Genomic DNA, 27,476 nt, shown 5'->3' with positions numbered 1-27,476 from the left:
CCCTGCCAAACAAGGTAGATATAATATCCAAAAAGGTGTTTGTAGGCAGTAAACCTTACACAGACGGGAGCTGCTGACATTCTCAGAGCCTTGCGTACCGTGCAGCTAGGCATTTCTCAGGGGAGCAGCCTTGAGCAAGAATCAGAGAAGTAAAGGGCTGTGGACTGTGGAGACCATTTCTAGCACACAGGATCCCATAGTATAAGGATGCACACTGAGGAAGGTGGAGGCCTAAGGAGTTGACAGTATATGGCAAGGTGGGAAAATAGGACCATTGTGCCTGTAGGTAAGGGGCTGGGTCTCTTGGAGTGACTTAAATCTCAGCCATTGGTTGTTGCTCTACGTAAGTTCAACAGTCAAGTTCGTTTGTGGTCAATCAGCTGATTGGCAACAGAACTTTGGGCTAATTAGAAGGCAGAAAACAACCTGTGATAGATTCTCTTCTTAAATTTGATTTTTAAGTATAATAAACTATAACCTCAATTAACTTGTCTCGGTTTGGTGTCCATTGCTATTTGTAGTATTTTCTTTTGGTGCCTGGTTGGAGGGGTTTTTTTGTTGTTGTTGATATTTTGTGCCTCCTCAAAGAAATCCTGTGACACATTTCCAAGGAACAATACAAAGCCTTTTGCCATTGCTCTAAAAATGCTCTAACTTCGCTATAAAGAAAATTGGTAGTTTTGTTATCATCTAGAATTTCGGAAGGAGTGAGCAAAATTGGAAATAATTTTCCAGATGAAAAACATACCTGGGATCAGGAGCTGAGTAAGTGACTTTCTGAAGTTTTCACAGCTCTTAAGCCCTAGATTAGGGCTTCGTTAAATCTGGGTCCTTGTCCAGATCTGAGTCCTTGTCCACTTTATGGGAGTAAATAATTATAAGTACAAATATTTGGTGGCTTTTGGTGCTGATTCTTTGAAAGGGAACTCTGAGTGACTTGTGACTATTTTGTGGCTAGCGCCTCCTGTCAGTCAACCAAAGGCAGCAGGGGTGCAAGATTCAGAGGAGTGCCGTGGGGCTCACGTGGTGCTTTAGCCACGTGGCTGTGTGGTCCTAGCCTGGTCACTTCACCTCACTGCCCAAGGTCTCAGTTTGCAAACTGATGGACAGAGGAGAGTGGACCTGATTGTCATGACGCTTGGGCCTTGGCTTCTTCTGTGACTGTTTTGCAGTCATTTCTGATCCCTTAGCACACATTCCCCACCTGGTTTCAGGCTTTGCATCCTCACTCTTCATCTGGCCTTTTGGCAACCACTTTGGGTTGATTGCCGTTAGGAAGTGAAATGAAATCTATTTTCCATCTTGGACCATTTGATTTCTATGGTCCTTTTGAACTTTCAACATTTTCTGATTTTTCTGAAATTCCCAAATCCTGGCCAACCTTCTCCCCAAAGCACTTAATATTAGGACGGTTTCCGTAGTCATGAGTAAGTGGAGAAATCAAGGAAAATTCATGGTTTTTGGCAGAAAAAAAAAAGAAAAACAACTTCAAGGGCATGAATAGAGTGAGTTCCACTTGTCATCCTAGATACCAAGGATATTGTGTAGTTTTAACCATCTAACACTTTTTTTAAGCCAGAGGCAGGAAAACCACATCCAGAGGGAAGGTTCCTTCCAGGCTGGAAGAAGTAATTTTCAGGTGCTTCTCATCTCAGGTCCTGGCGTCCCAGTTTAGGACATTTTGAGTTTCTCAGGGCAAAGGTAGACAGGCTCTTGTTTTTCTTCCCACCAGGGACAACCCATTTGCAAAGATGATATTGCACATGAAACATACTCATAGAAAACTGGCAATTTGAAGAGGATAGAAATATACTTTGTCCGTTGCCTGATGAAATGTTACCATTGAGTTATTCATCTCACCATGATTCCTATGTGTGAGGTCTTACCAACTGAGTGGGGAGCATTTGTGTTAACATTTACATCCTCAGTTCCTGCTCCTTTGGCCATTATGACCATGTCCTGCCCAAGCGAGAGAGATGGCAATGATGACTCTGGTAGTGACAAGTCTCCCCAGACAGAGTGATTCTCAGTTCTCACTTTCTTCCCATTTGTAGCTATTTTTTGAAGTATAGTTGGTTTACGATGTTGTGTTAGTTTCAGGTGTACAGCAGAATGTTTCGGTTATACATATATCTATTCTTTTTTGGATTCTTTTCCATCATAGGTTATTAGAAGATATTGTATATAGTTCCCTGTGCTATAGAGCAGGTCCTTGTTGTTTATCTATTTTATATATAGTAGTGTGCATCTGTTAATCCCAAATTCCTAATTTATCGCCCCCGCCTCCGCTGCCACTTTCCCCGTTGGTAAACCCAAAGCATTGTTTTCTACGTCTGTGAGTCTGTTTCTGTTTTGTAAATAAATTCAATTGTATCATTTTTTTAAGATTCCACATATCAGTGATATCATATGATGTTTGTCTTTCCTTCTCTGTGCTGGATCCTTTTATGTTCTCCCTCAGCATTGGTTTGTGGATGGGACAGGGCACAAAATACTGAAGCTTTTTTTTTTTTTTCTATTTCTCTTTCCTGATGCTTCTTTCCCTAAATGCCACTTTCACCTGCCAAGTCGCCTTATAATGGACGTTGTTTTTTCCCAGCACTCCACCCCTGGCCACCCCCTGCCCAGGCATGCGCACACATTGTGATGCTGTGGCCCCCATTAGTGGGAACCGGAACAGATGCACTTGGAGTAATGGATGTGCCTCCTCAGACAGGCCCCACGCCCCTCCCCCTTTCGGATGCAGATATCTTTCAGCATCTTGAAAAGAAGGATTAGCCCAGGTTGTGTCCTCCTGCAGCTTCTGCACACCCTGTCCCTGTCAGTCCAAGCCCTGGAGTTTGGCTTCCCCTCATTGTTTGCCTCTGAAGCCCCCACTTTCTGCAGCTTCTGAATTCTCTCCATTGTCCAGACATGCTGCCAGAAACTGGAGTCTGTTTTTGGGGCCGGGAGCTCTGTCCCTAGGAATCCAAGTAATAACTTAATAGCCTTTGGCCTCTACCAAGCATCCTCTGACAAGGGCTTTGTGAGTTGCAGAGCACACAGATGAAGGCAGTGCCCCTTGTTCCCCAAATCAGGTGTTTTCTCAGCCTGTGTGTTTACTGAGAATTGAGGCTTTATAGAGCTCTCCACCCCAAAAGAATTTGACACAAAGGGGTAAAAATCAATAGCATCCAATCTTCCAGTGAACGCTGGGGAGTCAGCATTAAATCTCTTGATATATGCGTGCATCTATAAACACACACACACACACACACACACACACACTTTAGTTCTAGGCCTCTTTTACAATTTCATTTTTTCAACTTCTGTTTTGGTTATCTCCTCATACGCCCAGTGCTAGTCTGGTATTTTTTTTTTTTTTTTGCTGTACGTGGGCCTCTCACTGTTGTGGCCTCTTCTGTTGCGGAGCACAGGCTCTGGACGCGCAGGCTCAGCGGCCATGGCTCACGGGCCCAGCCGTTCCATGGCATGTGGGATCTTCCCGGACCGGGGCACAAACCCGTGTCCCCTGCATCGGCAGGCGGACTCTCAACCACTGCGCCACCAGGGAAGCCCCCATAGTCTGGTATTTCTTAAGTGTTATGTAATTCTTCCCATCCAACTTTCAAGGCCTACACATTTCCACCTTAGGTTAATACTTGATTCAGGGGATTAAAGCAATTTAAAGCTCAGTTCCCCTCCCTGACTTCATAACCGAATGTGAAGGAATGATATCTAAACACGGCAGCCAGAAACTTGAATTTAAGTACAGATTGGAGCCTTTGATCCAAGTGTTTTATGGTTTATTGGATGACATTGGTACTCAAAAATATACATACATGTGTTATTCAAAGAGCAATTTGCTTCTTGATGGGTTCTCAGATTGTATCAGAACCTAACCTATTTTAAAAATTGCCTGTTTCCTCGTGATTATGAAAGCCTAATGCCTATTAAAGTTTACTTTCACTTTGCATATTACTGACACTGTTTTCTCCTTTTTTATTCATTTTAGGAAAGCATGCCTCAAACTCCTCCCTTTTCAGCAATGTTTGACAGCAGTGGTTACAACCGAAACCTCTATCAGTCTGCAGAGGACAGCTGTGGAGGGTTGTATTACCATGACAACAACCTCCTCTCCGGATCTCTGGAAGCACTCATCCAGCACTTAGTACCTAATGTGGATTACTATCCGGATGTAGGTATCCATGTGCCCCTGAAACACGTCCTCGGTATCCAGCAGAATTTACAGTAGAATAGACAGGGACCCTAGATGCTTCAGAATTCTATCTGGATTACTAAGAATTTTTCTAATAAGAAATTGCATATTGATTATTGAGTGCTTTGAGATCAGATTGAACCTGGATATGTTATGTCTGTGTATCAGTTTTCCTTTCAGGGTTAGTATCACATTATAGTCAGTCAGAGACCATCTAAATGAAATACCTGTAAGGTTTGACTCATGCATATACCTTGGTCCTTAAATAGAAATGCCAGAGAGCATTAGATGCTCCTAGAATGGTTAGTGCCTTTTTGTTTTCCAAAACTATGCTGAGAAAAATGAAGTTACACAGGGAAACTTCACAGAAAAGAGAACAGGAGTTACATTCAAGATGCAATTCTTTATAGATTCGACATCAGATGACAGGTTCGCTTGTTTATGTTTTACTTTGATAACTGACATTTGTCTGGATAATCCTTTCTAATTTAAGGAATTCGTTTACATTTTCTCAGTCTTTACAGCAATTCCAAGAGGCTAGAGAGGAAGAAATTGAAATTCAGAATGTTGAGGAATTTGCACATGGTCTCACTCCCAGCATCAACATTCAAACCGAGGTTTTCTATTTCTGGGGCACGTGATGTTTCTTCCCCCTTCCCTTGTGCTACGGCTGCCCCTGTTATGCAACAGCTGCTTGTTGATAAAGATTTCATGAACATATCCAGACAGTAGATTCGAATGTTTTTATAAATATAATAATGACCTTGGTGTGCAGAGGGTAGTTTGTGCTTGCCACTGTAGTTCACCATAATGTTTCTTATTGAGTTATCTGTGTGTGTGTGTGGTTTGTTACGTAGCATTTTCAAATATGTTGCCACACAGGGAAAACTTCTAATCAAAGGAAAAGGCATCCCTTGTTCAGCCCTGTAAGTGTTTATGAGCTACAAAAGGCACCTAAGGGGGAGAAAAACCCATGGAATTTTTCTTCTTATTGGGAGTATGGAACTATTATAACAAATAAGCTTTACTTCATTACTGGCTTCTGGGAAGACATTGTGGTTAAAGAAAAGTATATAGTATGATATTATGTTTTATCAAATTGCTTAGCCTTTGAGCAAGTAAATAGATTACTTGAAAGTCTCTCTTTGAATGTTCTGACACAAGCACACAAATGCTCCAGTGTGTCATACTGGACCCACTGGAGATTTCTTGAGCTGATGTGGGTTGGGTGATTTTTTGGTTTTCATTGAGTTACCATAATATTTGGACACAGAACAAGATTCTGTACGGGTGGTATATTTAAGTTAGATTGATCTCCCTGGGCTGAATTTCATTCTTTACTAGACTGTTATATGTCCTGGTATCCTGGCTCCCAGAGGATGGATGTAAAAATGTACTGTAAATAATTTAGTAGCTAAACTTACCCTGTACTTCTGTTATTTTTAGTATGGTTTAAGGGAAAATATATATCACAAAGTAAAGGAGAAATCCATCTTAGGTTGTTTTACTACTAGTAAGCATCACTTTTGAAACTGTAGCATTTTAACTTTGCTAAAGAGAACTTAGTGGTATGTATATTATATGTATATAGTGATATGTATATTATATGTATAATATATAGGAAAGATACTAGTTTCAGAGAGAATATGACCATGATGACTTTTTTTTTCTCTTGCCACAGAGAACGTACATATTTACCTTCCTACTGAGTTCTCGGTTATTTATGCATCCGTATGAGCTAATGGCCAAAGTTTGCCACTTATGTGTTGAGCACCAGAGACTAAGTGATCCTAGTGGTGATAAGGTAATGATACCTTATTTGAACTTAACGTTTTTTTCCATTAAGTTTGGTAGCTTTATGGCTTAGATTTTGTGAAGTTGGTTTCCTTCAGTAACCATAGCTTTTCCCCAGGCTGAGGTCCATAAATGGTACCATGGCTACGCAGAGGGAATTGGAAAGGTATAAAGAACAAATATAAATCTAGAGCCATGGAAGATCCCTCCGTCCTGCCTTAAGTTGGTAGCACTTGACATTGACTTGGGAAAGGGGGACAAGAGTCTTCTTTAACCCCAAAGACCAGAGTCTTCTTTAACCCCAAAGACTTTGCACTAGAAGTTTACCATTAACCCTGTTTGTACTGATTTATTTGATAGATATCACTGAATTTGATTTGCTTTTTCTCCCTAGAATCAGATAAGAAAAATTGCACCCAAAATTCTTCAACTCCTGACAGAATGGACAGAAACATTTCCTTATGATTTTCGGGATGAAAGAATGATGAGAAACTTAAAAGATCTGGCTCACCGAATAGCCAGTGGCGAGGAGGTTGGTAACCTGAATTTAGTACAATTACTCGAATTTCCAGGCAGGGTCTTGGTGAGAAGTGGTGCTAAATTATGCATCGGCATCTCTACTGTTTCTTTTCTGTTGTTGCCTTTGGGAAAGTCCTCTCCATAGCATACTGGTCTGTTTGGTGTGTCAAAGGGGGATGATTATACAATCCCACTTCAAAGGGGTGTGATCTAGAGTTTTATGTGAGTAATTTGGGGGTATGTTCATGTCAACAACTCAAGCACAGGATTCATGATGCAAATGTGTTTTCATTTTATTTTATTTATAACTTTCTTCCTTCCAAAAAGTTTTGACCTAGCAAGTTAGATTATAAATATCACATTAGGAAATATAAACACTAATACATGTAAAATAACATTTATATATTAACAGGTAATAAGTAATATATTAATAAATCAGAAATAGAGAGTTTGTATCATGGAAGGGAGAAAACAAATGTGCTAATACTGAGAATCAGTAGAGTAGGACAAGATTGCTGTATTTTAACTGTAAGCTCCAGGTAAAAGGGAAATACAGTTGGTTATGTAATTTTCACTGTCAGAAAAGAAAAAGCATAGTAATCCTTCAAAGCATTAAATTAAGTGAAATTTGTAAAAAAATTTCCTGCAAGAACTTTGTGAATGAGATCATGGATACTGCTCTGTATAGTGTTTATAACAAATGCTCCTTGATAAAAACTGAGGCCATAAGATTAATATATAAATTAGCAAAGGTAATTCTTTAGGAGTGGAGAAGACAAAGAAAAAAGGATCCAAGTCTTGTGCCTGGAAGTTGATTCAAGGCTTAGCACCTAGACTTAGGTGGAGATGGAAAGTAAGTCTGCTAGATAATCTTTCATAAATATCACTTCCCTCAATTGAGCTACCTAGCTGTGACAAATTCAAGGTTATCCTCTTTGAAGCAGGCCTGGAAGGCTGTTACTCTGTTTTGAGGCTTGTTGGGCAAGGATATCTTTGTTTCTGTACTTAGGCACAGATACAGTGTTAGAAAAAGGTAGATGAAGCATTTGGCAAAGGCTGTGATGTCTTGTTTCATCCATCTTAAAATGCATTTTCCCATTATGAATAACCTACCTGGAGAAATCATTCTTACAGTGCTGTGCTGTCAAGATCATGGAACAAGACACCTATCTAGTCTGTCTACTTCTGGTGAAAACATTTTAATACTGTTTCCCCGAACTTTAAAAAAAATCAGACAAATTATATAAGATTAGCACTTGAAAAATATGCACTTGCTTCCCACATTATGTTTTCATGAAAGTGGAATTAACCCTTTTACACTTCCCCTATGACATTATATTGAAACTGGTGCTCAAGAGAGCCATTACTTCTGCAAGCCTGAATGAGTGGTTCCCTGAGTCCTTCTGCAAGTTATGAGTATTCTTATCATTTTGCTAGTTTGCGTGTAACAGGTTCTAGCAAGGTATTGGTAGGTCCGTCACTCACAAAGGCAAAAGTTAAGCATCACAGTTTTGTAGTAAATCTTTTCTTAGAGGGGGAGCTGTTGTGTTGCTTGGCAGGGTCAGTGCTGGCTCTGTGACCTAAGTTTATGGCAAGCTGCTCAAAAGATTAGTGGCATCATAAGGGCTTTTCCTTGTGTGGAGGCTGAGCTCTGAGTCAGGCAGTGCTTCACTTCAGTTAAGTTCTGTTTCTGTACTTAACTTGATGTGGCAGTCAGCTTCCCTTCCTTCTGTTGCCTTTTTAAAAGGTAGAAATGACGACTTGTTTTTCCCAAAAGGAACACCTTAAAAATCTTTTTCAGATACAATGCCACATGGATGGCTTTTTGTCCTTCTTGTCATGGGAGTCCATGGGGGGGGGGTCACTTCTATCTGTGTTGGCCAGATTGGTCCCGATCTCTTTCTAACAGGATCAAGCCACTCAAGAATTGGATGGAACCAAGCATGGGGACCAAATAGCCTTGTGCCTGGGCTTCTTATCAGCCATCCTGTGTTAATAACAAATCCTTGATAAACCTGAGATCTTCAGACGGTTTTGAGTGTGAAAAGAGATGAGAAGATAAGCCTAGGGCTTGAGTGGAGAGATGTCACCTGCCATGATCAGGTTGGGTTTTCCAGTGAGATTGTATTCCTTTAGTCACTTCTAGACAGTATTCAGGATCAGGTCCACGTTTGGCAGTGGTTGATTTGAGTGCTTTGGCAAGTCCCCTAAAGTCTCTGTTCCTTCTTCATTTCTACATCATAGAGGTAACCTCCCTGGAGTAATGTCCCTTTCAGCCCTAAAGTTTTGTGGTGGATGCTCTTTTCCTCAGTTCTGTGCTTGGGAGGCCACTTATCTGCCATGTGCTTAAGTGTCTTTCCTTGCAGACACCTTCCCTGGCCTCCCCAGCCATGGTCATCCCCCATTCTTGGCTTTCACCACGCTTTCTTTCAGAGCACTCTGAGATTAGTAATTACTTTCTTTACGACTTGTTTTTCCTGACTGTGCTCCTTTTGTTCAGATAGCATCCTTAACTCCTAGCCCAGTATCTGGCAGTTAATAGGCACTCAGGAGTGTTTGAATAAATGAATGAATGAACGAATGAGTGAACAAACTAATTGGTTACTGGAATAGGAAAAGAATATTTCCCTCCACTGAAAAGTTACCTCCCTCCATGGAAAGGAGTGTGCACTTGGGTTGGGACTTGCTGCTTCTTGCCTGGGACTTAGGGATTTTCTTTGGCAGTCAGTGGATCCAGGTGTGCCCTCTATATAATTTAGTTGAGTTCTTCTGAATCTGCTAGGACAGTTCCACATAGTATGGCTTAATATGTTTCCCCCTCCCTAAGGATTTGCCCAAAATGAAGAGGTTTATTAGGACTTGACAGCAAGAAACCCGAAATGAAACTGATGATTCAATTACATGACAAATGACTGTAATGGGTACAATGAAATTTTCTCTTCCGTACGGGGCCTGTCTTTATTCTGTCTTTATTTGCCAGGTAATTACTGTCACTGGCATTTGAAGTTATAAGAAAGAATAAGTACATATTTGGCAATCCATGATTCAGTAAAAAAGCATGCTTAACAACACGAACCTTTGGTTTCTCGAATGGAATCAAGTGGCAGCCGCAAACTTTTTAAAGAGGTCACACACATATTCTCTCTCTCTCTGTCTCACACACACACACACACACACACACACACACACACTCACGTTCTTTGTTATTTGAATAGCTTTTCCCCTATACCCTATTGCATACATGTTCTCATATTTTGCTGCATTTTGCTCACTAGCTGAATCCTCCACTATACATTACTCTACCTCTTTCCCTAAAAAGCATTTTTTAAAGTGTAGAATAAGAGTCTTTTACCAGATATGCTTCGCATGTCAGAATCACCCAGGGAGCATTTATTATGACATTTGGGACAGAAGACTGAAGAAACCATTTTAAGTTCATAGATTTTTATGTAACTCAAGATTATGAATGTAGAAGAAGCAAAGGAAATAGGGATGCAGGTTTTATTTTATTTTTATTAATTTATTTTTATTGAGGTACAATTGATATGTAACATTCTATTAGTTTTAGGTATGCAGCATAATGATTCAGTATTTGTGTATATTGCAAAATGATCACCACAATAAGTCTAGTTAACAGGTCACCTTACATAATTAACATTTTTTTCTTGTGATGAGAACTTTTAAGACCTACTCTCTCAGCAACTTTCAAATATTCAATACAACGTTATTAACTATAGTCACCATCTTGTACATTATATCTCCATGACTTACTTATTTTATACCTGGAAGTTTCTACCTTTTGACCCTCCTCACCCATTTTCCTCACCCCCAGCGAGGGATTTAAAATAGCCCTCAATTTGGCCTTAACTGCTTCGAATTCCAAAGAAAGAGGCATTTTCTTTGAGTGACAACCATATTACCAAATAGATACCATCTTCTAAACTGATAACCTTAATGCTGTGTGGAAGATAGGTTCTTTGAAGGCTCAATTTTTTAAACACTTAGGTATTTCATTAGTGACTTCAGGGTGGTCTGTGAATGTAGAGGGGAAAAAGGTCATCTAATGGACCAGTTTAAAGAACTCAGGAATATACACCAGACAAGTAGAGAAGAAGAAAAGAAAGAAGGTTGTGTGTGCCTTTTTGCCTTGACTATATGAGAATTGATCATTTCCTCCTGTTTTTAATTTTCCTTGGCTTAAGTATGCAAATATCGATTCATTTAAAGTTTTATAATATGCTCTGGTAAACCAAATTACTTCTGTAAAAAAAAGATGGTTCTTAGACTTGTAGGTAAGATGCCATTTAATTTTCAGATAATTAATCTCAGAAAATGATACTGTGGTACCTTTTTAAAAGGAGCTGATTAGTTAGTAAAGCATGGACATAGAGCTTTCATCTGTAAATTCACTAGGACTGTCCTCCTTTGGAGCTGTTAACCTAAGGACCACGTTAACGTTGAAGCAGCCTGTGTGCCTTTCTTTGATAACAGGCGTCACAGTTTACCCAGAAGGATAAGTGTTAGTTTGGCAATTTTTGCCTGAAAAAGGAAGAATAAAAGAATACCCTAACTTACACATGTAACTCTACCTTAGGAATTGGTTGATTGTGGAGCTCTTTCTTGGACTTAACAACTATTTTAAAAGTCAAGAGGTTGACATTTATCTATAATACACGCATTGCTTTAAAACCAATTTCTCTTAAGTATTGTGGCGGTAGCATGATGTAGTAACAAAGAAGGTGTCACCTGGTAGTAGCATTATGGGTAGAATTGCCATGTGGAAGAGTTCGGTGGTGAACCTTAGCACTGACTCATGAATGCACAAGAAATGGACATGAACCAACTGGAAGTCAGATACCAAAAAGGAATATCCACTGCTTTTTTTCGGTGGTAACTCATGTTATATGTGGAAGTCAGGAAGGTGGTTGGGGGCTGAGTGGGAAGTGATGGTGTATTTCTGTTAAGTAGCTGTCTGTACCCTTAGACTAATGAGATTGGGAATGCTAGAAGGAGACAAATCTAGAAGGGGACCCTAAAGAAAAAGAATTAGGAAAAGGATGCTCTGACTTGAGATCAACACATTTTAACCTAATAAAAGAAAACCAGTACATTCCTATGCCAGCCCAGAGAATATTAGTTATATGTGGTTCTTATTATATTGGATTCCCTCAGTAGCTCATCTAAATCATCCTTGTAGTGTTTTCATGACCCAACTTGAATTGTATTCTCAAGAGCAGCCTGAGAAAAGAACTAAGTCTTACAAGTCTGAAAAGACACCTTACGTGTATGTGTCTCTTTTAAACTATTAGAGTGAAGCTGAATCCTCTAACTGCCCTCAACCAAAGTGGTTGTCCAACGTGAAGGTAAAAGCATTGAAGTACAGAGTCTCTGAGTTTGCGTAGTGGTGAAAATAGACAAGCAGTGCAAGGAGGTAATCCTTTGCTTGTTTCCTGGCAGACATATAGGAAGAATGTCCAGCAGATGATCCAGTGTCTAATCCGCAAACTTGCCGCGCTCAGCCAGTATGAGGAAGTCCTGGCAAAAATCAGCTCCACGTCAACAGATCGGCTCACAGTTCTCAAGACCAAGCCACAGTCCATACAAAGGGACATTATTACTGTCTGCAGTGACCCTTACACGTTGGCCCAGCAGCTGACTCACATAGAGCTGGTAAGGCCATTGTCATCCTTGTCCTTTATAACCCACACTTGATTTGCTTTGACAACCAGACAGTGTGTTCGTCAGCAGTAATGTCAAGGGAGAGGTTAGAATAATCCAAATGGGAAATAATCTATGAAATAGCTGGAACGTGTTTTGTTTAGACATTTGAATATGACTATTTCTGATATGTTGGGAGTTCACTTTAAAATAAATACTAAGCAAGATTGAAGAGCGAAGAGTTTATTGACCTTCGTCATGTTCCCCCTCTAGTTAATTTTTCCATAACTCGCTCAGTCTTTTACTCTCTAGTGTAGCACTGACCCAAGCAGAAAACTGCCTCTGCTCAGACCTTGAAGATGATGACAATTTTGAGGGTTAAACGGCTTATTTCACAAGCTACATTAAAAGATGAGGGTAGTGTTAAAAGTCGGTAGACAGAACGGAAAGACCATTTCTTCTCCTTTTGTTTAATACTGTTGACCTGCTGGGTTTGTGTTTCAGGAGAGGCTCAATTATATTGGCCCAGAAGAATTTGTTCAGGCATTTGTGCAGAAGGACCCTTTGGACAATGACAAGGTAATTGGTCTACCCAGAGGTCAGCCCTGAAATTGGCAATTGAATTCTTTAGTCTATGATAGTGGGTATAAGAGACAGAAATTGGAACAATTTTGTTTTAGGTTTTAAAAAAAAGTTTTTTGTTTTTCATTAGCCATATCTGATTCATTGCATTTTTTTCCTGAGCCTGGTCTCTAAGTGCCTTCACAATATTCTTACCCTACCACCAACTTTTAACCTCTCTTCCTCCTTATTGGGAAATTTAATAAGCGAGTAGGTGCGGGCATTTGTGGTGGTGAAGGTAGGAGATAAAAGGGTAATGGTTTTAGCAGATTAAGCCAGAAGGAAAATACAAAAGGATGCTCTGCTCATGATTCAACAATAGCAGGGGCTATAAAGACAGGATGCACATCCAGTGTGCTAGGATGGGTCTTTACTGCCTTGCTTCTTGTTTTAAGGTGAATCCCTCATGACAGGTTTGTTGCCTGATGCAGCCCATATGGAAAGAAACTGACACTAGGCATGGGCTGTAAAACCGGTATACACACACATAAGAAATTTTTCCCCCAGTGACCTCCAGGAAGTATTTCAAATTGTTAAGCAAAGACTGCATCACCCACTAATGAAAGCCCCCCTTTGGGAGTAGGGGCAGCAGCTGTTTTCCGCCCTTAGAATAGTTTTGCTCAGTACAGGAAGTGAAGATTAGGTTTTGCAATAGGAGGCTAGTGGACTTTTTTGAAATTTGTTTGTTTCATTTGGAAGGAAGGAAAGAGGGGTGTAGTTAACCCGTTCAAGTTTGGCCTTGAACTCTGAGATGAGCTTAACTTCTTTTTGTTTTTGAACAATATGTCACTCACCCTACTAAAGACCAGGATGATGTAGGCTTCCTTTTATCTACCTTGGAAGATATTTAGTTTCTTGCTACACAAAGTTCCAAAATTCTCTCCTAGACTTAATTTTAAGAGAAAATTTTCTAGTCTTCTGCGCTCTCAGCTTCTCCATGCTGTGCGGACAGCAATTGGTGTTCATACCCCATTAATTAGTGAAGATTGTTTTAGAATGCAGCCAAGAACCGTTTTTTTGTTTTTGAATTGTGTTTCTGAGGACAGTTCCCCCTGAGAGTAACTTAGCTTCCTGGAAGAGAAGGCACTGTCATGAATGCAGCAGAATAGATTTCTAGACCTTTGGGTTTTCACTGGACTATACTAAGAGATTTGATATTTCTGTAAGGAGAGTCAAGAATGTTAGTGGTTCCCTCTCTCTCTTTCCCCTCCCAACCCCCGCTCTCATCCTAGAAAGCCTTCCTAATTCACACACTGAGAATAAAGGCCCACATCTGAAAAAAAATGAGAGCCGAATACACTCTTTTTTTCTCCAACTCACCTGCTCACTTTCCTTTCTCTATAGAGTTGCTACAGTGAACGGAAGAAAACACGAAACTTAGAAGCTTACGTGGAATGGTTTAATCGTCTCAGCTACTTGGTTGCTACAGAAATCTGCATGGTGAGAAAATGAATTTTCTCTTTCTTCTAGCCCTCTATATTATCTTTTCATACTTATTTGACATTTGTTGGGTCTACATGTTGGATAACTGCCCTCTTTTTTCTCTTTCTATACAGCCTGTAAAGAAGAAGCACCGAGCAAGGATGATTGAGTATTTCATTGACGTAGCTCGGGAGTGTTTTAACATTGGCAACTTTAATTCCTTGATGGCAATAATCTGTGAGTGTTTTCTGAGAGATATGAGTCCTTTATTTTTATAGATCCTGTGAAATGTATCCACTGAAAATTTGTAGATAGTACAGTTTTGTTAATGAAAACTGTATTCTTTAATCTAGACTTGTTTCAGAACGTCCAGAATGCTTTAAATATCCAAATTGGTACAAGTATGTATAATCTTTTTTAAGTATATAAGAATTCATGGAATACATTTAGTCAGTTTATCCTCATCTGAATATTTATGTATAAAGGCTTATACGTGAGATATGTGCCTAAATTAAGGATTTTAGAAAGTGTTTGAGTAGCTTGTGTATCAGGCATTATAGAAATATATGATCTGGGACTAAATCAAATGATTCCATCAGCAAGATAAGAGGACAGCCTGAGAAACTGGAACATTTTCTGACTACCCAAGTCACTAGTACTTATCATCCTCCGACCTTATTAGCCTGGCGTATAAACTTTGCTCCTCCCCTAAATCATGGGGATTTTAATGCCAGTGACTGTTCATTCTATAAACATAGGGCAGGGGGTAACACTGTGTCTTGGTTTTCCCAATTTATACCTGTTTTCTTGCCACAATTATGGTTAATGACTCTTTCATTAAAAAGCATTCTAATTTATATGATAAATGATATGGCTATGCTACACATTTTAGGTACTCAGTAAATATTTGAATATTTGCCTGACTCTTCAGAGTCAGGGTCAGTTTGAAGCCAGAGAATCTACCAAATATAATTCAATAATTTTGATTCTAATAAATCCCTCTCACCAATTCTTTTTTCCATTAAAAAGATTCTTTTTCCCCTTTATCTCCCCCATAAAAATACTGGCCAAGCTTCAGGTCTCTATCTGGCTTACTCCATGAAAATAGTGAACAGATGTTCATCTACATCAAAGACCTGAGAGATCCACAGTCTAGGTAATAGAAGATTATTTAATTCCCTTCTTGTACTGTTAAGAAAATATCAAGGCAATCCATTTCACAGGAGAAAGTATTTGTAATACATCTAGCTAAAAAAGAACTTGTACTCAGAATCTATAAAGGACCCTACAAAGCAATACTAAGTAGACAAATAACCCAATGAAAAAAAGGGCAAAATACTTGGACACTTCACAAAAGAAGATATACTGTTGGCTGGTAAGTATATGAAAAGATGCTCTACATCATTAGTCATCAGAGAAACACAAATTAAAATGAAAATCACAGTGAAATAGCATTTCACACATGGGAGTGACTGAAATTAAGAAGACTAGTTGAACCAAATATTGTGAGGATGTGGACCAAGTAGAATTCTCAGACATGGGTGGTGGTATGAGATGGGACCACTACTCTGGAAAATCGTTTGGCAGGTTTTTTGAATAAAGTTAACTTCCTTCCACTTAGTAATGAACACTTTTTCAGAACATAGGTTAGAATGACCTCTCTTATTTCTCTATTTCCACCTTCTTTTTCTCCCCCTCCATTTTAAATTGGAAGCTGGCATGAATATGAGCCCAGTCTCTCGACTGAAAAAAACTTGGGCCAAAGTGAAGACAGCCAAGTTTGACGTTCTTGAGGTATGTGGAGCTGCTGTTTTGCTGTTACGTAACATTTTGCGCCTGAATTATTTGGGATTTTCTATGTGGTGTTAAAAGTAAAGTCTCGTAAACTTTCTGCAGGTGAGAAGTATGTAGTTAATACTCTCCTCTCTTTTGTCTTCAGCATCAGATGGACCCTTCAAGCAATTTCTACAATTATCGAACAGCTCTTCGTGGGGCGGCACAAAGGTCTTTAACTGCTCATAGCAGCAGAGAGAAGGTATGGGTTTAAAGGAGTTTTATTTATAGTAGAGTTGCCATGTGTTGCACTGAAATGTGAACTACTGTACCGAGCTTCTTTTAGCTTAGATCTAAGAAAGCAAGGCCGCGTGCTGTAGACATTTTTATCACTTGCCACAGAGGGAAGGGGAGTGCTAAAGGAAGGGTGGAAGGAGGAGAGGGAAAGGGAACTTGGTGGAGAAATTTGCAAATATTATTATTGCATTATTTAAATGACTATTTTGTAATGTGTCATAGTTGTGTTTCAAGCGGTAAATATTAAGTCCTATGTTAAGATGACTAATAGCATTGGAGAGTAATTTGATTAAATGGAAAACAGACATTTACACTCTGCACAAAGTGGCTGACTTAATGTAACCTTTTCTCTTAAAGAATTAGCTTACCTCCTATGGTTAAGTCGTTTATGTTCAGAAAGTAGGTTAGTTGCTGTAGCATTAGGCCTGCTGTTACTAATTGGATATGTGGGTGGCAGAAAGTACAGCGATGATGTCTGAGAGATGAATGATCCTCACTCTATCTGCCCTGCCCTTAAACAATTTCACATTATCTTGGATCAACTGTACTTCTGACTCAGAGTGTCCTTCACTGGCACATTTCATACATGGGAAGGATAAGTCATTTTGACATTTGGAGATCATGTTATTTGAAAAGTAAATACCTGGTTGCAGTAAATGGGCTGATGAAGGTTGCTTGATGAAAGCTATTTTCTGCTTAGATTCTGTCCATCTTCTAACTTAAACTATATCTTCAACAAATAAACGAAATGAGGGTAAAATATTTCAGGGCCTCTCAATCACTTCCCCCAAAAAGCTTCAGCCACCATGATCTAAAATAAAAAGAAACACAAAAAGAAACCCCACCTTTTAAACATGCTAAATTGCTTCTCAACAAAATCCAAAATATCAGTTCTGATATGTTTGAGAGATATTGTAAATCCACTTTTTTTTTTTTTTGATAAAGAAACAAGGTCAGAGAAGGGATGAAGCAGAGATAACTATCTCAATTTAGCCTGAGGGTGTTTACCAGCTTTTAAAGCTTACCTGCCCAGGACTTCCCTGGTGGTCCAGTGGGTAAGAGTAAGACTCCGAGCTCCCAATGCAGGGGGCCCAGGTTCAATCCCTGGTTGGGGAACTAGATCCCGCATGCAGGCCGCAGCTAAGAGTTCACACGCTACAGCTAAAAAATCCCTCATGCTGCAAGGAAGATCCTGCGTGCCACAACTAAGACCCAGCACAGCCAAAATATAAATAAAATTCAAAAAGAAGGTTAAAGCTCTTTGAGAAAGAACAAGTATGAGGAGGATGAAAAAGAAAAAAATAAAGTTTATTTGCCCACATCCCAGTAATCCTGTGACCACTTTGAGAAAAATCTAATCAGAAGTTTTTCAAGCTTTGGGAAATGATCACATGCATGGGAGGATCCCAGTACCCTGAAGTGTGAAGACCTGTGGGAGGCTGTCTGCAGCCTTTTCTTCACCTCTCCGTGTTGGAAGCAAGGCTTTCTCTGCAGGACCTCCGTGAGTTAGAGGGCCTCTGCCTTAGCGAGGAAGAGGCTGTAGAATCATCTCTCTTGGTCAGGAGCTGCAGCACTAGCCTAAGTAATTCTGAAGTCCAGCCCTCCCACAAAGATCTCACTGAATGTTGTACTCGTGGGACTCTAATAGCTTTTTCCAGCATTTACCCTTTCCATCATTTACTAAATTCTGTCTGCTTTAGTTTTGTTGTTTTTTAACCAGTTTTGTGTGAGTGTATGGATTGTGTTCTCTAGTTCGTAAAACAAATGATCCCACCACCAATTTAAAGCAATACACCATTTCTTTTTTACAACTGGTCTCAAAGGCTATGAATGAAAACATTTGGGGATAAAAATTCATCTCTTATTCAAGAGAATTGGGATTCTGTTTTCTTTTTTGAAGTGAGGGTAGACTCTCTTTATTCCTAAGTCAGTTCCTATTTTAAAGTCTTCCTGGCAGCGTGAATAAAGTTATATAATCTTTGATATTCCTTGAATTATGTTTAGGTGGCCAATGTGGCACATCTCTAGGTACCATATAGAAAAAAATCTATCTTTCACATCGGGGCCATTAAATGATCTTTAAATTGCTGTTTTTTTCTGTGAGTCCTTGTGTCTTCTGGTTTTTAACCACTTCTCGTACAAGTGCATGGTTTTCAGTCCTTTCACCATTCCGTTTCTGATCATCAGCATTCATTTCTAGTTGTGGAAGTGAAAATGCCTTTAAGGTGTAGTTGCCAAGAATATTGTGAAAGGGAATTAGAAAACATTACTACTTGAGACGTTCTCCCACTAAAGCCTTCATTGAAAGACCTCTCAGAAAGCAAACTTTTGCTCCTGTAGTAGCCTGTACATCCACCTTCACTCTGGAGGTCCGAAGCCCTTATAGTCTCCCGATTTTTACAGTGGTAGATTTATGTAGGGGCTGCACATCTGAAGGAACCATCCATGAGGAAATGACAAGTTGAAGAAGACTGGGAGACTTCTGTCTGGCATATGGGCATAAGGAACAGCGCAGGAATTATCATAAGGGAGATTGTTTCTATCACTGTGTTCTTGGAAGAGTGGTTCAGACAATTAATAGTGGATCAATCCAGTAATCCCACTTCTGGGTATTTATCCGAGGAAAACAAAAACACTACATATTTAGAAAAGATACATGTACCCCCTTGTTCATTGCAGCATTATTTACAAAGCCAAATATAGAAACAACCTAAATGTCCATTGATGGATGAACGGATGAAGAAACTGTACCCTGTGTGTGTGTGTGTGTGTGTGTATATATTTATATATACACACATATATATACATATATATAGTATATATACATACAAGTATATATACTACAGTTTCTTTTTTTTTTTTTGGGGAAGCGGGCCTCTCACTGCTGTGGCCTCTTCCGTTGCGGAGCACAGGCTCCGGACGCGCAGGCTCAGTGGCCATGGCTCACGGGCCCAGCCATTCCGCAGCATGTGGGATCTTCCCGGACCGGGGTATGAACCTGTGTCCCCTGCATCGGCAGGCGGACTCTCAACCACTGCGCCACCAGGGAAGCCCTACAGTTTCTTTATTCCATTATATATATATATACATATGTATATAAAATGATTCATGTGATCAGCACCATGTAGCCCAGAACTACAGAACAGAGCACAGAAGTAAAGTTCTTCCTTAAAAGCTGTTACACTAGGCAGATATTGCATCTTGATAATAATTCAGTCCTCATTTTCCTTATAATGATACATCAGTAATACTTGTCCCCTTGTATGGGGCCCATTGGTTTTGGGGGAATGCTTAATTGAGGTCAAACCTGTGTTGTTGAATTTAATCCTCACCACAAGTCAGTGAGGTACTGTTCCCATTTTAAGGTGAGGAAACTAGGCTTTCTTAGCCTTATACCAGGGGTTGGCGAACTCTTTCTCTTAGGGGCCAGATCCTAAATATTTTAGGCATTGTAAACCATATGGTTTCTGTTGCAACTACTCAGCTCAGATTGGCACGAGAGCAGACATAGACGGTACGCAGGTGAGTGGATGAGCATGCTTGTTTTCCAGTAAAGCTGTCTGGACACTGGAATTTTAACTTCATTTAATTTTATGCTCATGAAAGATTATTCTTTTGATATTTTCCCAGCCATTTAAAAATGTAAAATGTATGGCTTCTAGGCCATTCCAAAACAGTTGGTGAGGTGGGCTGGCCCTCAGGCCACAGGTGGCGGACTCCTGGCTTGTACGTCCAGTCAGTTGTGGAGCCGCGTTTTAAACTGAGGTCTAGCAGAGCCAAAGCCCAGCACCCCCCAGTGACAAGTGGTCTTGCAAAGAAGTGAAGTTCGGGTGTGATTTTATCCTTGTTACCATGGCTGTTTAGTTCTAAAATAATAGAGATATAGTCAGTAATATCTGAAGGAGAAGGTAATGAGGGGATCTTTACGAATTCAGTTTAGAGATTTCCAGACAATAGCAAATGATTAAAAGTATATTCAAAAGGGCTGTCGAAATTGAAGATTCCTTTTGGCTCTTTTCAGAGATCAATGAAACAAAAAAATAATCAAAACCTATCTCTTTTTAAGTGACTTTAGGGGAAAATCTGAATTTCCCCCTAGAAGTGAAAATTGATACTTAATGTTTTAAGTATGAGCCGAAATGTATGTTTTCCAGACCTGTCATTCATCTAGTATAGGTGTACCACATGAGTCATAGGCTGAGGGAACCTTCAAAAACCTGCTCTTGGGTAAACAACATAGGTCCACGATTTGTGTCTGCAGCATTATTTACATTGTAGCACATTTAGAATCTTCAAAAGCATGTTGGCGTTTGAGAGAAAGTGGAAGTTACAAGGTCGAAGAACAAAGAGCTTTGTTCTTTGTTCATTCTGAGCTTCCTAGAATTTAGAGTACTCTCTTAGAGATTATTATTTTAGATTAATTAATTAAATACCACCATATCAAACCAAAGATGTGAGGCAGGAAAGTCTTACTAAAGAAGGCTCATTGTTTTTTACACAACCATTAATTTTAATTTGCACATTTATATTCCTCCTTCACCTGGGCCTGCCTCACAGCATATTGTGCAAATCACTTCAGTGATTTCCCATGAGAACAGGTGCTTACTTGCTCTGTCACAAGAAGGCCAGGTTTACTCAACAGGAAGTTTGTAGCAACTATTACCAAAAACCCTGTGCTCTCACGTTATCTTGAGCAGTATCTTCAAGGGAAAAGAAAATGTTCCTCTAAGAAAAAGTTCATCTAAAATGTCGATGTCTAAATGATAAAAACAGTGTACAGCTTCTCACAGAGAGATGGGTCACACATCTTAAGCTCTCAGTACCTGCAGTGGCAGGTATTCTGTTAATATTTTGCTCTAACTAAATGAAAAGTAAGAGTTCTTTTAGATGTTTTTTCTTTGATTATAGCTAGAACTCTCAGATTGGATCATATGCTATTGCCCTGAGAAAAATGGGGGAAACTAGCAACAATGTGAAGCCAATCTGCCTCCCAGTGCCACCCGTCTTTGCTGCATTTTGGTTATTAACAGCATTTTCATGTTATGCAAAACTATATAAAGAAGGAAACTGCTCTCATGGGAGGCAAAGAAAACACTGTACCTGTCTTAATTAATTATAGCCTACTCTGTAATCCAGAGTCAATGCTGTTCATTAACTTCTTATATTATTTGATGAGAGTCTAAATGTTTATTTGCCCAAAACAGACCAGAGCTTTTTGTTTTCTCTAGATTGTGATACCATTCTTCAGTCTTTTAATCAAAGATATTTATTTCCTCAATGAGGGGTGTGCCAACCGCCTTCCCAACGGCCATGTCAACTTTGAGGTAAGGCTGCAAGATCTGAGCCCAGAGAAGGACTAGCTTCTCCAGCAACTGTAGAGAGCCCAGGCCATCTAAGCTGCTTCTGAAGTTCTCGAGCCAAGTTTTCTCTTTCCCTACTAAGTTGTAAGAAGATAACAATGCTGACTAGAATAAATTAGCTGCACCATTATTATAAATTATTGTCCAGAGGTACTTGAGTAAATTTTTACCTCTACGTAACAAATATCTATTGCTAATTTTTCTTAAATTAAGAAAATTATGGAGTTCAGAAGATTAGAAGCCAGAGGAGAACATTAAATGAAGTGGTCTCATCCAAGCTCATGATTTTTGATAACTGCCTTTAACTTCAACTTTCATTTTATTCTTTTCTAGAAATTTTGGGAACTGGCCAAACAAGTGAGTGAATTCATGACATGGAAGCAAGTGGAGTGTCCATTTGAGAGAGACCGGAAGATCTTACAGTACTTGCTCACAGTACCAGTCTTTAGTGAAGATGGTGGGTAGCCTGTTCAGCCGGGGCCGCCACCAGCATCCACAGACCCTACGATCAGGAAATCAGCATATAAATGCTTGATTCCCGGTTCCTCATGTAGTATGAGGCCTGTCTTCTGACTTATTCCATCTTTAGAATTTTCTGTTGCACAGAAAACCGTATGGTTTATCCCTAAAATATTTGAGTCAGGCACTCACTATTCACCGATAAGCAGTACATTTCTGTGTTTAAACATTCTTTATAATATTAGATCTGCAGAGCTTTGGGCACAAATGGAAAGTTATTGAAGGATTACTTGCCCTTGTTTAGGCTTGTTTTAATGGAGAAAAAAGGTGTTTCATGATATGTTGACATTCAAGGTAATTTGAAGAACAAAACAATCGCTAGCCCCTGCTGTTTGTCAAAACAAACAGTGGAAAGTCTTAACCTGTTAAAACATTAGGGAATTTGAGGCAGAAACAGTGATTGTGTACCAAAAAAATTGACCAGAAATTTAAAGTTTGTAAAAGACTTGGGGATTGATTATATTAATCTGTTATATCCTAATATTATAGAAATCAATAGCATTATTAACTATTTCTCATAGTAGATTGGTAGTGTTTGTGATAATGACTAAAGAACATCTTGAATTAATATGACCCATTCCAGAGGGGACTTGATTATTATTAGCCTCTACAAACAGGATTAATAACAAGCTTTTAAATCTTTGGAATTCTTTTTGACTTAGTATTAAAGAGAAAAACATTAGAAGAGTGAAAAACTGGCCTAGAAAACCTGACTTTTTACCTGCTAAAATGTCTTTTAAAAAGCTAACAGGAAAGGCTCCCCTTCCCATCCCTCTTCTTTGTAAAGAACATAAATGTGAGTGTATGATCGCATCCTGTGGCTTGTCTTTTTAAGCTTTTTTTGCCTCATAAATTGTCTTAGTTAACCAAGTGCCTTTTTGGCCTAAGAGGCCCTTGGGGTTATGTTGAGATGGTCAGTCAGGGGCAAAGTGTGGTATTCTGTGTTCTTAAAGCTCCCCGGTTGTAATTTGATATTTTAAAGAGTGTGTTTTGCTGTAGGGTTTGGTTCAGGTTGAATGGGGGATGGATGGAGGTGGGTAATGTATCAGGAAAAGACTTCAGCGTTAATGCATTCGTACTTTTGGTTCATTGTAGCTCTCTACTTGGCTTCCTATGAGAGTGAAGGACCTGAAAACCATATAGAGAAAGACAGATGGAAGTCCTTAAGGTGGGTCTCATTGCTTCTCATTGCTGTACAGATCTAATAAAGACGTTGCCCTTAAGTGAAGAAAGCCGCGTGCTTGTCATAGGGAGTCCCTGCCTGCGTGTTCCAAGTCCTCTCTGTAGCTTATCTCCTGTTAACTGAATCTTTGTGGCTTGGAATCCTCATCGCCATCCTTCAGTTTTATTGTCTTTTTTTTTTTTTTTTTTTTTTTTTAGTACTGGCAGATATATAGTGACTCTGTTCTTCTTTCTCCCATTATTTTATGGAATGAGGAACTGAAATTACCCTTTGGTATGTTAAAAAGGGCACTGACACATTTTCTTCATCTAAAAGATAAGAAGTTCAGACTGTATTTCTGAATAGTTCTAACAGTAAAATCTTATTTCACCTGAGATCAAAGAGACCCAAGTACCAGCTGGTTCAGTAAATTGGAGTGTGTCACTTATCGACTAGATCTTGGTCCCCTCTTTGGTTTGGGAGAGAGTTGGGACTTTAAATGTAATACAGAATCTCTCCAAATTTAAAAATGTTGTTAATCTAGTAGTATTTTCAAACAAAACTAGGATAGGTGGGTTTGTATTTTAACCATCTGAGATGCTTTAATGGGCAAAAGTAGCCCAGGATATAGTATTACTCTAACCAAAATTGCTGTATGTGTATTTCTACTAAGAGACTCTGGGAATATGTGCCTCTTTTTTTTTTTTAAATATTTATTTATTTATTTGGTTGCACTGGGTCTTAGTTGAGTCAGGAGGGCCCCTTAGTTGTGACTCACGGACTTCTTAGTTGTGGCATGTGAGCTCTTAGTTGCAGCATGCATGTGGGATCTAGTTCCCTGACCAGGGATCGAACCCAGGCCCCCCGCATTGGGAGCGTGGAGTCCTATCCACTGTGCCACCAGGGAAGTCCCATGTGCCTTTTTGTACCAGGTTGACAAGCCCATTTTCTTTTCTTCCCATAGTCACTTGGGAGCCTTCATTAACTTGATCTTGGGCTAAGTTTCATGAGCCAGGGTATCTAAGATGTATTTGGTTTTATGTGATTTTATTTGTTTCAAAGGAAAATTTAGGCCTTCTTTGAACCTTTCATTGAGGAGGGATGAGGTACAGAGGCATTGGAATTATTATGCGTACAACAGGTCATGGTGATAGGCAAAGGATTGGAGATGTTTCTTCTTTTCCCTACTGCTGTGTGAGCCCTTGAGGGGGAGCACAGGGTCTTCCCTCACATGTTCCGCAGCTCTGGACCTGCGCCTGTGCTGTTGAGGAAGGACGTTGGGTTACAGCAGGTGTTGGCTGAGGCCGAGCATCCCCAAAGAGGATAAAAAAGAAGTACGCTGTGATCCTTTGCAAAAGGATCTACCCACATATGCTAAGTGGATAGGTACTAAGGCTCATTATTCTAGAATGATAGTACCTGCCTGAAAACGTGTACACACATTAGCTTTGCAGGCAGTAGGATATTTTTACATAGATGCTTCTCCTGCTGGTCCAAGAGTCACTCATTCAGACACTTGGGTTCAGCAGTGGCAATGACAAATACACCTGTGAGGGAAGACACCTTTCTTGTCGCTTGATATTTAAATGCTCTCAGTGGGCACCAAATGTGAACTCGTTCAGATTTACTAAGTATCCCATCTGCCATGAGACCAGTATGGTTCTAAAAGCTTTTTATCATTAATGACCTTTGTTTGTGTGTGTGTGTGTGTGTGTGTGTTAATATAAAGCCACTCAAGGTATAGATTTACCTGTAAACAAAGTTTTGGCCATCTCCACTAATGTATATTTATTTTAAGTGACTAGCAGTTCTCCCAGAAAACCTGAAGGACTTCAATGCTTAATATTTTTCTGTCCTTCTTTAAAATGTTTTTTAAATTAATTTATTTTTTATTAAAGTATAGTTGATTTATAGTGTTTTAATTTCAGGTGTACAGCAAAGTGATTCAGTTATATATATATTCTTTTTCAGATTCTTTTCCCTTATAGGTTATTACAAAATACTGAGTATATTTCTTTGTTGTTTATCTACTTTATATATTGTAGTGTGTTTATGTTATTCCCCAAATCCTAATTTATCCTTCCTCTCACCTTTCCTCTTTGGTAACCATCAGTTTGTTTTCTACGTCTGTGAGTCTGTTTCTGTTTTGTAAATCAGTTCATTTGTATCATTTTTTTAGATTCCACATACAAGTGATACCATATGATATTTGTCTTTGTCTGACTTACTTTAAACTATGTAAAATCAAACTTCAAACATGGGAAAGATGAAACTAGTATTAGGTGAGGATTTTCATCCTCTTTCAGATCATTTGCCACCTTCCTTCTTATCTTATCTTCTTTATTATTCAGGTCCAGCCTCCTGGGCAGAGTTTAACACACGGGATGCTGGCTGCTGCTAGCTGCTGCGTTCAAGCAGATCATCGAGGGGCTGGCCTTTGTTTTCAGGCATCTAGTGCCACAAAAAATCATGAAGTCCCTGCAAGCACGCTCCCTCAAGAGCAGATGGGGACCTTATTCCCCACAGCTGACAGATTGACTCAAATTTTGTGAGACTGAAATGTTCACTGGGGACACTTGAGAAAGAATCCTCTAAAGATCCCAGCTCTGCAATGATTCATCTCCTGGAATTTCCATGTGAATCACAGCTCTGCATCTGGATGGAGCTTTCTTTTGTGTGTGTGTGTGTGTTTTTTAATTTGGTTCAACATTTGCTGCTAATGGGACTTGCCCAGCTGAGTGCTGGCTTTTAGGAAGCCCATGTTTCTTTGTTAACTTAAAAGAAAAAGGGAGAAGAAGGAGGGGAAACAAGCCCTCCATTTAGATCCCAAACTGCAGCTTAGTGGTATTGCCGGGAGGGGCCAGGCTGGCTGGATGCCAACTGCCGACTTTGTTTCCCTGAGCGTGGGCTGTGTTGTGAATTCCCCGCCTCCCTCTTCCTACAAGGTTTTGAGTTGGCTGCTGGTTAGCAAACTCCTTTTTACCCATATAAGTTATTTAATATAATAATGAAGCTAACACTGTGGTAGGAAAATAGCCACTAGAAAAAAAAGCAGAGTTTGTCATTGGACTGTGTAACATTCTAGAAGGACCTTCTGTTTTCTTTACCCTTCTGAGCTGTTTACAACTGACCACTGTGTTCTACAGATGTGTTTTTCAGTAGTTTTTTTTGTTACTTAGTTTTCCATGATGCCTATTTTTTTTTTCCTCTTGTAAATTTAAATTATCTGACTTTAAGGGTCTTGGGGAAAAACCCATGGCCTAATTACAGTTTAATTTTTTAAACAGACTTATTTTTCACTACCTTTCGTAGTCTGTTGGCGACTAAACATGTGAACAGAGAACAGATTGGAAAAGATAACCCCCGCCCATGAGAACAGTGAACAAAACAAATGAAAAACATCTTGCTGTTGACTCAGAGGTCGAACTAATTGTGAAATAGTTCACCTTGTTAAACATCTAAATAAATCTGTAGTGGCTCTGCAACAGCCATTATATTTATTTACTCTAGGAGAAACTGTAGTGGTAAACTGTGCTAATGAAAAAAAAAAACCCATCATGTTCAAAACAGAGATGTATTTGCAAACTTAATGACATGGTTTCAGAAAAACAGAGCATGTCTGTATGCTGCATGTCATCTCAGCAGACCTAAAATGTCTCCAAGCTGTCCCTTTACAACCGTCAATACATTTGACACTCTGCAGCCAGGAGTTGTGGTGTCTTTGTTTTCTTTAATGGATGGTATTGGTGGGAGGTATTGGGGGAGCTGCAATCTCAGTCGTTCAACTCAAGTGACTGGCTGAAAATGTGTCTGTCCTTGGGGAAGTGGCCTTTAGGAGTACGTGCATGGGCCTTGATTTTTTGAAAGTCAATCATAGTAAACAGTTAATAAGCATCACTTGCCAGGCACTTCTAAGTGTTCGGCATGGATCATCATCTTCGCTTTTTAGGCGCGGAAACAGGCATATTAATAATAATAATAATTTGTCCGCGGCCATATAACTAATGAGAGACACAAAGATTTGAACTAGACCTTTAATTCCAGAGCCCAGCCTTGAGATCACACTGCCAAGCCTTCTGAGACTTCAGTATAACCTTCAAGCTTGCAAGGAAGCTGGGGATCTCGCTGACCTGCAGATGTGGATTCTGTAGGT

The 27,476-nt window shown here is 39.5% G+C and overlaps 1 protein-coding gene across 2 annotated transcripts in view; it reads left to right on the top strand.

Annotated features, from left to right (window-relative positions):
- RASGEF1B (RasGEF domain family member 1B) overlaps positions 1–27,025 on the top strand; it is a 35,317-nt gene extending 8,292 nt beyond the window's left edge. For both annotated transcript variants that reach the window (XM_081234880.1, XM_081234881.1), the window contains 13 exons: positions 3,995–4,177; positions 5,880–6,002; positions 6,387–6,524; positions 11,969–12,181; positions 12,674–12,748; positions 14,135–14,230; positions 14,347–14,449; positions 15,927–16,006; positions 16,152–16,247; positions 21,511–21,606; positions 21,976–22,099; positions 23,257–23,329; positions 25,675–27,025. In XM_081234880.1, coding sequence (XP_081091006.1) covers positions 4,001–4,177; positions 5,880–6,002; positions 6,387–6,524; positions 11,969–12,181; positions 12,674–12,748; positions 14,135–14,230; positions 14,347–14,449; positions 15,927–16,006; positions 16,152–16,247; positions 21,511–21,606; positions 21,976–22,099; positions 23,257–23,329; positions 25,675–25,699 — 1,419 coding nt within the window. In that variant the 5' untranslated portion in view covers positions 3,995–4,000 and the 3' untranslated portion in view covers positions 25,700–27,025. The remainder of the gene's footprint in view (positions 1–3,994; positions 4,178–5,879; positions 6,003–6,386; positions 6,525–11,968; positions 12,182–12,673; positions 12,749–14,134; positions 14,231–14,346; positions 14,450–15,926; positions 16,007–16,151; positions 16,248–21,510; positions 21,607–21,975; positions 22,100–23,256; positions 23,330–25,674) is intronic.
- The last annotated feature ends 451 nt before the right edge of the window (positions 27,026–27,476 follow it).

Source organism: Mesoplodon bidens (genome assembly GCF_964165515.1).
Source record: "Mesoplodon bidens genome assembly, chromosome: 1".
Lineage (NCBI taxonomy): Eukaryota > Metazoa > Chordata > Mammalia > Artiodactyla > Ziphiidae > Mesoplodon > Mesoplodon bidens.
This window is presented reverse-complemented; position numbering and strand designations above follow the sequence as displayed.